At 40.1% G+C, this 13,072-nt stretch overlaps 1 protein-coding gene across 1 annotated transcript in view; it reads left to right on the forward strand.

The window, feature by feature from the left end:
• Positions 1 to 13,072, forward strand: part of LOC127426269 (leucine-rich repeats and immunoglobulin-like domains protein 1) — a 63,236-nt gene that overhangs the window by 37,301 nt on the left and 12,863 nt on the right. The window contains exons 8-10 of the mRNA XM_051672956.1: positions 2,337 to 2,480; positions 7,567 to 7,647; positions 12,815 to 12,886. Of these exons, the coding sequence (XP_051528916.1) occupies positions 2,337 to 2,480; positions 7,567 to 7,647; positions 12,815 to 12,886 (297 nt within the window). The remainder of the gene's footprint in view (positions 1 to 2,336; positions 2,481 to 7,566; positions 7,648 to 12,814; positions 12,887 to 13,072) is intronic.

Genomic DNA, 13,072 nt, shown 5'->3' on the forward strand with positions numbered 1-13,072 from the left:
GCTGAGGTACACAAATGGTAGGCCCACTGCAGCCTCAGTTGTTCTTGGGTGACAGAAGTGGAACCCAACGTGGTCCCATCCGCCAAGGTTTGACATGTTGTGCATTCTGAGATGCTATTCTGCTCACTACAATTGTACAGAGGGGTTATCTGAGTTACCGTAGCCTTTCTGTCAGCTCGAACCAGTCTGGCCATTCTCCGTTGACCTCTCTCATCAACAAGACATTTTCGTCCACAGAACTGCTGCTCACTGGTTGTTGTTTTTTTGCGCCATTTGCTATACACTCTAGAGACTGTTGCACGTGAAAATCCCAGGAGATCAGCAGTTATAGAAATACTCAAACCAGCCCGTCTGGCACCAACAGTCATGCCACGGTCTAAATCACTGAGATCAAATTTTTTCCCCATTCTGATGGTTGATGTGAAAATTAACTGAAGCTCCTGACCCATATCTGCATGGTTTATACATTACACTGCTGCCACACGATTGGCTGATTTGACACGTGGTAAAGAAACCATCGCACACAATTATTACATTGAGAACAAGTTTCATCTGCAGTATGTCCTGCTATCGCCCACCGTACTAAACACACAACACTCCTCGTCTTCTTGTAGATAAGCCCTGTTTATTCCTATTTATGCACTGGATTGCCAGCACTTATGAGCTCGATCCCATTTTTACTCGCCTCTTAGGATGCTAAATACAAAAATATGTTTCCACCAACATTATGCAGAGATCTCCACCTGAGTGAACTTATCTCTGTGAATGTGTATACACAGGTCAGTCCTATCAAGCGTGTCATATACTCCTTGTGCGATATCTTCCTGTAGCTAAAACTCTCGTCAGTCGTGGGGTAACAAGGCATTATCGGTAGGGGTTGTTGACCGTTTTATTTGCTAATGGTCAGCTGTGATTTTGCCCATATGTTTATGACATGGCTGTTACTGCATTGCGGATTAATTGATGGGGCATCAGCATGCTATTATGCAAACGGCTGATTATGGCAATCTTTCTGCATTTTTTTTTTTTTTTTTTTTTTGTCTCCCTCAATATTAGCACTGCGTTGTAAAGTTTGAATTATTTACATTTTCATTTAATTAAATGAATTAATAGAACTAAGGTTTTGTAACATGTTTTCTGGAACCAGATTCATAATCTATATTACTGCATCTATAATCTGCTGCATCTATACTTCTTAGCGCAAGGACACAATGGCCATATAGTTTTCAACCCTTCCCATCCTCATGTCATCTAGAGATTTATTTTTTTTCACAATCCATTCTATTCCCGATGGATAAAATCAAGTCCCACCCCAACATATGATATACAGTTGAAGTCAGAAGTTTACATACACCTTAACCTAATACATTTAAACTCAGTTTTTCACAGTTCCTGATATTTCATTCTTGTCTTAGGTCAGTAAGGATCACTACTTTATTTTAAGTATGTGAAAGGTCGTAGAGAGAATGATTTATTTCAGCTTTTATTTCTTTCATCACACTCCATGGGTCAGAAATTTACATACACTTTGTTAGTATTTGGTAGCATTGCCTTTAAATTGTTTAACTTGTGTCAAACATTTTGGGTAGCCTTCCACAAGCTTCTCACAATAAATTCTCCATCCTGAGCGGTATGATGGCTGCGTGGTCCCATGGTGTTTATACTTGCGTACTATTGTTTGTACAGATGAACGTAGTGCCTTCAGGCATTTGAAAATTGCTTCCAAGGATGAACTAGACTTGTGGAGGTCCACAATTTTTTTTCTGAGATCTTGGCTGATTTCTTTTGATTTTCCCATGATGTCAAGTAAAGAGGCACCGAGTTTGAAGGTAGGCCTTAAAGTACATCCACAGGTACACCTCCAATTGACTTCAATTAGCCTATCAGAAGTTAATTGGCTAATTGCCTAAAGGCTTGACATCATTTTCTGGAATTTTCTAAGCTGCTTAAAGGCACAGTTAACTTAGTGTATGTAAACTTCTGACTCACTGGAATTGTCATATAGTCAATTAAAAGTGAAACAATCTGTCTGTAAACAATTGTTGGAAAAATTACTTGTCATGCACAAAGAAGATGTCTTAAACGACTTGCCAAAACTATAGTTTGCTAATATGAAATCTGTGGAGTGGTTAAAAAATGAGTTTTAATTACTTCAACCTAAGTGTATGTAAACTTCTGACTTCAGCTGTACATCACAATACAAAAGATGGGTTATGAACACTGTTTCCTGTTAACTTTAAAGAGAGGACCAGTGTAAAAAGTTTACATTAAATTCAAAATGAAATATTAAAATAAAAAATTTGAATGCAATTCTTGTTTTTGTTTTTTCTCTTCAGGAACCTGTCTTACAATAACCTGACGAAGCTGACCGAGGGCAGTTTTACCAAGCTGGTGAATCTGATCTCTCTGCGATTGGGACACAATTCCATCAGTCACATCACAGATGGCGCCTTCAAAGGCCTTAATTCCCTACGCACGCTGTAAGTTGTGGTTCCCTATAACAAAGCTTCTAGGATCCAGATTAGGTCTTGTTATGCATGTTAAAAACATTTGATGATGTTGGAGTGGTGGCAACGTGGTGAGCACATGGACTTCTGACATGTGTTGCTGTGGTGCTCATGCAGGTGAAGCAGGTTTGAGTCTGGCCTGCCCTGATCCCATTCCCCCATTTTCTGCCCAAATAATTCCTGTCACTCTCTGCTATATCTGTCCAATAAAGAGGTATGTCCTGATACCATTTTTTGCTTTTTGGTACTCGCTGATACCGATTCTGCTACCTGTTTTTTGTTTTAGATTTTTGTAATGTTGCAGTTTTTAAATATATTACTGAGACTAATGATTTGTGGACAGCATGTTTATTGTTTCAGTAGCTGTTACTCAGAAGTCATCAAGAAAGTAATTTTTAGCTGTCTCAACAGGGTTCCTGCAGATCCTTAAGTCTTAAAATGTCTTAAAATCAGTTTTCTGAAATGTAAGGTCATAAAAAGTCTTAAATATCTTAAATGATACAACAAAAGTCTTAATTATCATTTAAACAGGTCTTAAATTTGGGAGCGGAAAGACAGGAATCGTGATATGACCTAATCTGATTATCAAACTTCAAAAGAATATGATTTAATTAAATAAATGCATGCACTGCGTTCTTCAAAGTGAAAACGTGGCACTGTTGTATTTTGTCCAAGCATGCGGGGGCTTGTCAGTGTTTCCAGCTGATCATAATAATCAACATTTGATGATATAGCGTTGATGAAATATGACAGTGTTTACTTTTAATTGTTTATATTGTAATACATTGTAAATTATTGTAGGAGTGCACATTTTATTTCCCTTATCTGTTTGAATGAGCAGCTGGAAGCAGTGAAGCGCATACATTTCAAAATAAGAGTCCCTGGTGTATTGCAGCCTTTAAAGTTAAAAGTTCTGTGCTGTGAATCTTTTTTTTTTTTTTTGTTAAAAACTGCATCAGGAATTTAATTCAATTTGGACTCTTGTGGCCTCTGTCTGGCCCTCCCCTTCACAGGAAGACTAAGGACATTTAACATGGGCTGCCAATTTTTAAAACTATTGGCAGATTAATTGCCTTTCAACACATTATCATATCAGCAAAATCCAATATTGGTCGACCTCTAATTTGTATTTATTTATATAATATTACATAAAGCAATTTTTATGTGATATACTGTATATGTGGAAAACATATCTTGCATACAGTAGATCCTATCCTGTTTTACTGATATGCAATGTTAAGGCCATGTTGAATGTGTGGCCCTGCCTGTTTGAGTCTGTGATACATGATTTATTTTTAGATTGTTTGGGTTTGTTTTGGTATGGGGATATGGTATTTTATTTGTTCGGGTCTTGGAAAATGTCTTAAGTCTTAGATTTGATTTTCAGAACTCTGCAGCAACCTTGCAACATTATCAAAAATCACAAACCAATTTCAAAAAAAGGATATAAAAATAATCACTATAAACAAAACCAAGAGAGCTGACCAGCTAACTTTATTGGTTACAGCAACTGTTACACAAAAGACATTATAAAAAAAAAAGCAAGTAATTTTAGCTCACATTTAAAAAAAAAATTGGTCAGCTGTCAGAAAAAAACAAAACAAAATAATAACCAATATGTAAAGGTTGTCTATCAATAAGGATTATTTTGCAAATGTAAGGGTAAAGTTCTTTATAAGAACAGAAGTAACTGCATGAAATGTTTTTTTTTTTTTTTTTTCACAAATTCTGTTCTCCATTTAATTCTTCTGAATTTCATAACTGTTTAATTCAATTTAATCATCAAAAGGGCATCTAATTAAATAAATTAATTGCAACTGTAATCAAATGAAAATAAAATAAATAATATTTTCAGCATTACAATGCATTATTTTTATCATATAAAGTAATTTTATACAGATCCTCACAGCACAGGCCAAAACACTACACTGGAATTATTTTAGTCAAATAAAGTGCTTCACAACAGAGCATCACAGAAGTGAGATGTTGCTTAAATATATATATTTATTTATTATTAGTATTAGTAGTAGTAGTATTACAGTGAATATTACATAACTATACAGTAGTAAAATATTTCAGTCGTATTTGTTGGAGCCTTTATTGTGGCAGACAACCGAAACTGAAACTCTTTCAGTTTGTATGTTTTTGATGACAGAAAAGCAGATCGCTAGTTAACCCAATGTGATAATTAAATTGCAAAAGGCTGTGATTTAATTACATAAATATGTAGTCTGTATGTGCTCCATGCTTCAAGGTGAATGCATGTTCTGCTCTCTGTCATCTACTACACAACGTGCACGCATGATGCTCATATTGAGGTGTTTTCTGTGAATGAGCAGCCGGCTTCATACATTCACTTTGAAGCACGCAGCACATGCAGACTAAATATTTATTTAATTAACAAGCAGCCTTTGCCGTTTTATAATCACTTTAGGACATATTTTCATTTGTGTGCAATGAAATTCGAATTTGCAATGACATTCATATGTCAAATGGTATCAGTGTTTGGAATCAGAGCTTTTTTATGAGTACGTCAGCACAGTATCCGACCTGATTCCGATACCGGTATCAGGACATCCCTATAAAGAGGCAAAAGTCCAAAAGAATTCATAAAGGAATACAGCTTGGAGTTGGAATTCAGAAAGCACAACTGGAGCTTCTCAATTAAAACTGTTGTGTGGAAGAAGCCAGGGATTGATTTAGTGGCATTGGTGAAGTCGCCATTAGGTCTAGTGAGAATGCATTTCTTTCCTTTTTGTTTTTGCCTCATTGTTTGCTTGTTGGTTCCCACCAAAGTTGGATGCACATGTGCTCCCTGCTCAAGGCTTCTTAGAAGAGGCAGCCTCTTCATTTTCTCCCAAAGCACACAGTGAAATGCATTATGGGAGACCAACTCTCCAATCTGACTTTTATAGACACACACACAAAGTCTGAACCGCTACTTCTTGCCCCCCTCCTTCAGTTTCTCAAAAAGAGAGAAGAATTCTGCCTTGACTTTCTTAGATGAAGGCTTTTACACAGTAGGGTGACAAGCCAAGGCACAACACGGCCCTCAGTGCTGCTGGCAGTGGGCAGAGTGTGGGGGGAAGGGTCCTGTGAAGTGAAATTGTGAAGGCCCCTGTTTTGTGCCCCCCCCCAATCCCATGATTTCCTTTATGCCTTCTTTCCCCCTCTCTCTCTACTTTCCTTGTTCTCTCGCTCTCCTCTGAGCCAGTTCTAATCTAATCATGGCCTTAGTGCCTTGCTGGGGCTCCTGTTGAAAAGAAGCAGGGAAGGTTTTAATTGGTGCATGCTTCTGGCCGGGTGAGGGGAGCCCTGGTCGGGTGTGAAAGACCAGAACCGGACCATCTTTGAGCCGAGGGAGTGGGGGTCATGCTTTGGGGCCTCTGGGCTACTGTCATTAACAAGCCAGGGCTCATTCACAAGCAGCCAGCCAGAAAGAATAGGAAATTGGCAGCTAGGGCCAGGCATAGAGGAAAAGTAACAGAAAGAGCCATGGTGGGGTGGTGGGCCGAAAGGGAACTGGCAAGCTCCCTCCACCCTCTCACCTCAAAAGACTCTTTTTCCACGGGAACAATCTTTCTAATGGTGTCATACAAAGTGACCCCTTACAAAAAAGCTCTTTGCTTGTACAGTGGTATAGTGATGTTATCAGATGGTAATACCACGGTACTTTGATATATAATTTTATTAAATTACCTTATTCATATATCTACCATGTTATTTACATTGGTACTCCAAGGTATACAGTGGTATATAGATGTTACAGTACATAATGAAAAAAAAAAACATAGTGACATGTCATAAAGATACGCCTGTTTGATTATTTAGGTAGTCAATGTGTTGTTGAAATATGTAAAAAAAAAAAAAATAAAAAAAAAATAAAAAAAAATGAAGATTCAAACGCGAGAGCAAGCCAGTTTTCTTTAGAGACTCAAAGTGTCACGCCGGGTTCACGCATCCTCCGTGAGCGAGGCATGAGCGGGGTGGTCACGTTGGACGTTCACATTGGCTGCGTCTCTTCTGCAAGAAACAGCAGTGCCCCTGCGCAGAAAATAAGTTATCTATGGGGTCCTATGCCACATTTTTTTCTTTAATAAGGTCATAATAAGCTGAGGTTATTGCTGCTTCAAGGACAACAGTGGGTAGTCATGTGCACTTCATCTTTATCAGCACACTTGGTTGTGATTGGTTACTGTTGTGTCTATACTGTACACCTATAAACACAGAATGGCAAAATGTCTGGCAGTTTATTAATTATTTCCTTTAAGTCATTTTATTCAGTTTACTTTCATGCAGACATATAAATTGTAGTGTACTATAGGTTCGGTTTGAATCATTTTGATATGCTTTTGTGTCTTTAATAAATAATCTCCTGATTATTTTAATGTTGTACTGCACCCAGAGCCATTGAGCTTAGCATGAGCCGCACGGCAAATATAGGCTCAACGCCGAAACTATCTGCTCACTGCTGCTTCTGGGATGCGTCACCTCGCAACTCGCGCTTGCAGTGTAAACAGTGTCATCTGTTAATATGGGCACCGAAACAGAAACACGCCACTCACGCCTCGCTCACGGAGGATGTGTGAACCTGGCGTCAGAAAGTAAAAAAGTTTGAACCGTGTAGGCAAGCCACAAGAACTGTTCGGGCTTGTCTGTGCTTTGTCTGCAGTTGCATTATGGGATGTGCCCATGTACCCTTACCTGCCAGCACATTTGGTTCGGTGATGGATTCAAACGGCTGTCAGAGTGAGTGCGTGTGCATCTGTATGAAGGGCTTTTGTTTGTGCAAGTCGCTTTCAGTTGTCATGCATTATTCATGCATTAGCCTGTGCGTTGCTACGCTCCTTCAAGTCACAATTCACAAAGGAAAGAATGTGCTTGACTGGCAAAGAGAGAGAGAGTGAGTGTGAAGGCAAGAAAGAAAAATTGTTGTCGAAATAATCAGGTGCTGAGGGCAGCTTCTACCACTGCCGAATGTCTGCCAACGGTTCATGGACAAGCAATTCTTCATGCTTTCTGTCTTTCTTTCTTAATCTCTTTCTTTTTCTCTCTGCAGGGAGCTGGACCATAATGACATCTCTGGCACTATAGAGGACACCAATGGGGCCTTGACTGGGCTTGAAAACCTTAACAAGCTGTGAGTATCAGCCCTCTTTCTTCTATCTCTAACACCAGCTCCAACTCTTTACCTCAATTTTGGGCCTTCTTACTCTTACATTGATGTGGGATTGGTCTGAGCCTTTGGTCTCTAAGGATGTGCTAAGCTCATGCATGTTTCGCCTGCCATGGACCTTGACATGAATGAAAACGTTCAGAGACAGTACAAGGTCAGAAACATACTTTACGCAAGTACGTGAATTTGGAAGCGAGTGTTTGGCCAGCACATTGCAAACGCATGGTCCGTTTGAACATGCTTAACATGCATTCTTGCATTTCTGTGGTGGGAACAATCCTCAGTACTTAAGGGGGTGATAGAGTTATGTTGAAAACATCTGCCCAGTTTTGTTACCAAGATGGCTGCAGAGTAAACTGGCTTGCAGAACTTTCATGATCAACACCAAGACACATGGTGCAACACGTTGAAAATGACCGTATGTCAGCTTCCTTTTCATTTTCATCAAATTAAATATTGCATCTAATCTGACTAAAGCCAGGTTCACACTGTACGATTTTGGCCAAACTTTTGAGGCCTGAGTCAAATTTTGGGAATCTTAAAAGATTCATCTCGTCATAAGGCAAAATCTGCAGTCTTTGATCGCTTAGTATAACATATTCACCAACGGCCAATGCGTTAAATCTTTGTCACCGCCAAAGTTCTGGCAGTGTCTCAAATTTTGTGTTGCAGTCGTGCAGTGTGCCTGCTCCTACGACAGCCCGATAAAACACCCAGTAAGCGCTGTAAATTGGAACGATTGGGACCAAAGTCTTGGCTACGACAGTCTGACAATGTTGCACAGTGTGCCATGGATTTTACCCAAGATCTCACTTGGATAATATCATACAGTCTGACAAGAAACATTCGTAAAGGATCGTAAAAATTGTACAGTGTGCACCAGGCTTAAGGTCCATTGTTCTTCTATCAGGTCACACTTATCCTCATAACATACAAATTTGAGTTCATATACCCCATTTTCATGTGTGGATTTGGGACAAAGCATGCCTTAGGTGGAGGCAAAGGTGAATTGAATATGAGCACTGGGGCAAACTTTATTGGCCGATATACAGGTGCATCTCAATAAATTAGAATGTCGTGGAAAAGTTCATTTATTTCAGTAATTCAACTCAAATTGTGAAACTCGTGTATTAAATAAATTCAGTGCACACAGACTGAAGTAGTTTAAGTCTTTGGTTCTTTTAATTGTGATGATTTTGGCTCACATTTAACAAAAACCCACCAATTCACTATCTCAACAAATTAGAATGTGGTGACATGCCAATCAGCTAATCAACTCAAAACACCTGCAAAGGTTTCCTGAGCCTTCAATATGGTCTCTCAGTTTGGTTCACTAGGCTACACAATCATGGGGAAGACTGTTGATGTCACAGTTGTCCAGAAGACAATAATTGACACCCTTCACAAGGAGGGTAAGCCTCAAACATTCATTGCCAAAGAAGCTGGCTGTTCACAGAGTGCTGTATCCAAGCATGTTAACAGAAAGTTGAGTGGAAGGAAAAAGTGTGGAAGAAAAAGACGCACAACCAACCGAGAGAACCGCAGCCTTATGAGGATTGTCAAGCAAAATCGATTCAAGAATTTGGGTGAACTTCACAAGGAATGGACTGAGGCTGGAGTCAAGGCATCAAGAGCCTCCACACACACACGTGTCAAGGAATTTGGCTACAGTTGTCGTATTCCTCTTGTTAAGCCACTCCTGAACCACAGACAACGTCAGAGGCATCTTACCTGGGCTAAGGAGAAGAAGAACTGGACTGTTGCCCAGTGGTCCAAAGTCCTCTTTTCAAATGAGAGCAAGTTTTGTATTTCATTTAGAAACCAAGGTCCTAGAGTCTGGAGGAAGGGTGGAGAAGCTCAAAGCCCAAGTTGCTTGAAGTCCAGTGTTAAGTTTCCACAGTCTGTGATGATTTGGGGTGCAATGTCATCTGCTGGTGTTGGTCCATTGTGTTTTTTGAAAACCAAAGTCACTGCACCCATTTACCAAGAAGTTTTGGAGCACTTCATGCTTCCTTCTGCTGACCAGCTTTTTAAAGATGCTGATTTCATTTTCCAGCAGGATTTGGCACCTGCCCACACTGCCAAAAGCACCAAAAGTTGGTTAAATGACCATGGTGTTGGTGTGCTTGACTGGCCAGCAAACTCACCAGACCTGAACCCCATAGAGAATCTATGGGGTATTGTCAAGAGGAAAATGAGAAACAAGAGACCAAAAAATGCAGATGAGCTGAAGGCCACTGTCAAAGAAACCTGGGCTTCCATACCACCTCAGCAGTGCCACAAACTGATCACCTCCATGCCACGCCGAATTGAGGCAGTAATTAAAGCAAAAGGAGCCCCTACCAAGTATTGAGTACATATACAGTAAATGAACATACTTTCCAGAAGGCCAACAATTCACTAAAAAAAATTTTTTATTGGTCTTATGATGAATTCTAATTTGTTGAGATAGTGAATTGGTGGGTTTTTGTTAAATGTGAGCCAAAATCATCACAATTAAAAGAACCAAAGACTTAAACTACTTCAGTCTGTGTGCACTGAATTTATTTAATACGAGTTTCACAATTTTAGTTGAATTACTGAAATAAATGAACTTTTCCACGACATTCTAATTTATTGAGATGCACCTGTATATGAGCTCTATTCTTTGGCTTTAGTGATAGAATCATTGAAAGCGTAAAATGGGAGGGGGGCAGAGGAGGGGGTGCGTTCACACACATCAAACGCCTCGCCCTGTGCCTTTTGTTACGGGAGCAGAGGTTCGTAAATCTGCGGAAGCCGCCTGTTGATGCACAACCCTGGCCAAATCCTACCAGCCACCCTGCCAAAAAACATATTCACCCATCATGGGAATATGTGAGAGAGAATGAGAGACTGATGCACTCAACCTCAAAGTGTTTTCTGCCGTTTTGTTACCACAGGACATGGATTGTGGTCATTCCGATAGTTATGAACAGAAGAGTGTCCATGTCTCTTTTTGATTGATAATGATTTGCTTGCATTTTAAAGGGGTAGCTCGCCCATTATGATGACAGAATTTTCATTTTTTGGGTGAACTATTCCTTTAAGCCCATATTCCGTGGATGCATGTCCACAGATTTAGTTATTTTAATGGAACTGCAGTTTTGTCGGCATCGTCCGCCAGAGACTGGGCATTTTGAATTATGAGGTTGGCATGATAGCACAGGGCCCTAGACTGCTTGGAGGGTCCAGAAATGGTGGGGGACCAGAGGAGATGAGTGGAGGTGATGTCTTAGTCTTGCAGGAGATGACAGATGCTGTCGCACACACACAGACTATAAGACTGCTGACAGACACAGTAGTGGTTGGGCTTTGTGCGTTGGAGACTGACTAGGGTGATTCACACAGTGTGGATTCCTATAAGCACATATTGAATAAACTCACCGCTAGGCGCCATGATCAATATGATTATTTATACTTACATTCTGTATAATTTAACACAGCCTCCATCCAGTTAGTCCTGACAAGCACCACATCTTCCATGCATATGTAAGGAGTTTCATAAAAATATGCCTGAGATTCAACAAGGACATAGTTAATGTGCAAAAGAACGTAAGACACAAATGTTCCAAATTTTTATTCTTCTAATGCATTGCATACAGCCCATTTACACAACCAAATATTTATGATTGGGTTGTCTTCATTTGTATTGACGTTGCTTGACAGGGAATGGAAAATATAATAGGATGCTGGCAGCGCAATAACCGGAGAAGACTCAGAATAAACTGCACTTGACCAAACCCATTCACACTTTGCACGTGCAATTTCGCCAACACACTAATGCCTTAGCGCACATACTTGCATGAAAATACCAAGACTTCATGGCCATGCCCACTGACTTCATGCTTATATCGCATAGCACTGCACTTAAGACATAGCAGTCTTAGAATAGTTCCCAGGGTGTTTGTCAGTCAGCTCCCTAGTTCAGTAGTCAGGGCACTTGCCAGGAAGTTGGCCATTCTAGGGCTGTCCTATTTGCAAAATCATTTCAATGTTGACATCTTTTGACATCTTTACTATAGACAGGAAGTGCATTATCTTGAGCTTGTTTTGGTCCAACATGATTAAGGGTGGAAGTTGTGTCATCTGGGAGGGGGTTTTATCCCCATAGGAGCCTGTTACCTTTTTGCCTTTGCCATAGCGTGCGTGCGTGTGGCTGCTTTTGAAGAACGAGCAGGATTAGCTCCTGCAAGGGGGCAAACAGCTCATTCTGATTTGAATCACTACCTTGACAAGGCCACTTTTATTACTTTACAAGCTGTGTTGTCCACCAACCACTGAAGCTCCTTTTCATGTGACCTCAGGCTTGGGCTCCACCCTGTCATCGCTATTAAATTTAAAAAAAGATAAAAGTAAACTTTGAAGAGCTGCGCTGGGCCCTGATTCCTCACCGCCTCCTAATCTCTACACAGTTCGGATTTCCAATTCCACAATCCCTCCTTATCAGATTCAACTGAACTAATTATAATAATTATAAACTTTTATTTTGTATTGCGTCTTTAAAAGTGGCTTCTCAAAGCGCTTTACATAAGTAAGAACAACCCAAAAACAACAACAATACACATAACCATAGAATAAAAATACACACATATACAATAAAAGTGAATCAAACACTACGTAAACATAAACTGAAAGCCAACTTAAAAAAATGGGTTTTTAGGCAAGATTTGAAAATACCAAGAGACTTTGACACACAAATGTCAACTGGAAATAAATTCCACAGCCTAGAAGCGTAATTTGAGAATGCCCTATCACCCATTGAGCGCATGCGTGTTTGAGGGACTACTAAAAGGTCATGCTCAGTCGAACGAAGGTTATGCTTTGGAGTATAATTAATTAGAAGGTCTGAAAGATAATTGGGAGCTAGACCATGAAGTGCATTATATGTAAGCGTGAGAACTTTAAAGTCGACCCGATACTTAACAGGGAGCCAGTGCAAGGACTCCAAGACTGGGGTAATATGTTCACCTGTTTTAGTCCGAGTTAAAATCCTGGCTGCCGAGTAATTGTGTGCTCTCTCTCTCTCTCTCATTCTCATCCCTTTTCCTTTTCCTCACCCTCTCTCTCTTTTTCCCTTATTTATCGCACCCTGGACATCTGGCAATGGCAGTTCTCTGTTTGGAAACAAGATCAAGTCGGTGTCCAAGAAAGCCTTCTCGGGCCTGGAGGCTCTCGAGCACCTGTGAGTATCCCACAATGCCATTTGGCCCCTACAGTGGCTGCCAAAAGTAAATGCTTAAGAGGGCTGCTAGCAATTTAATAGCGTCTTTGTAAAAGGAGAGGACGGGTAGTTTGCAAGGCCAGCTGCTCTTGTCTCGTTAGAGCCAGCTTTAACTTGCACAGGAACACTGTTATGAAGCATATGGTC

Source organism: Myxocyprinus asiaticus, chromosome 35, assembly GCF_019703515.2.
Source record: "Myxocyprinus asiaticus isolate MX2 ecotype Aquarium Trade chromosome 35, UBuf_Myxa_2, whole genome shotgun sequence".
Lineage (NCBI taxonomy): Eukaryota > Metazoa > Chordata > Actinopteri > Cypriniformes > Catostomidae > Myxocyprinus > Myxocyprinus asiaticus.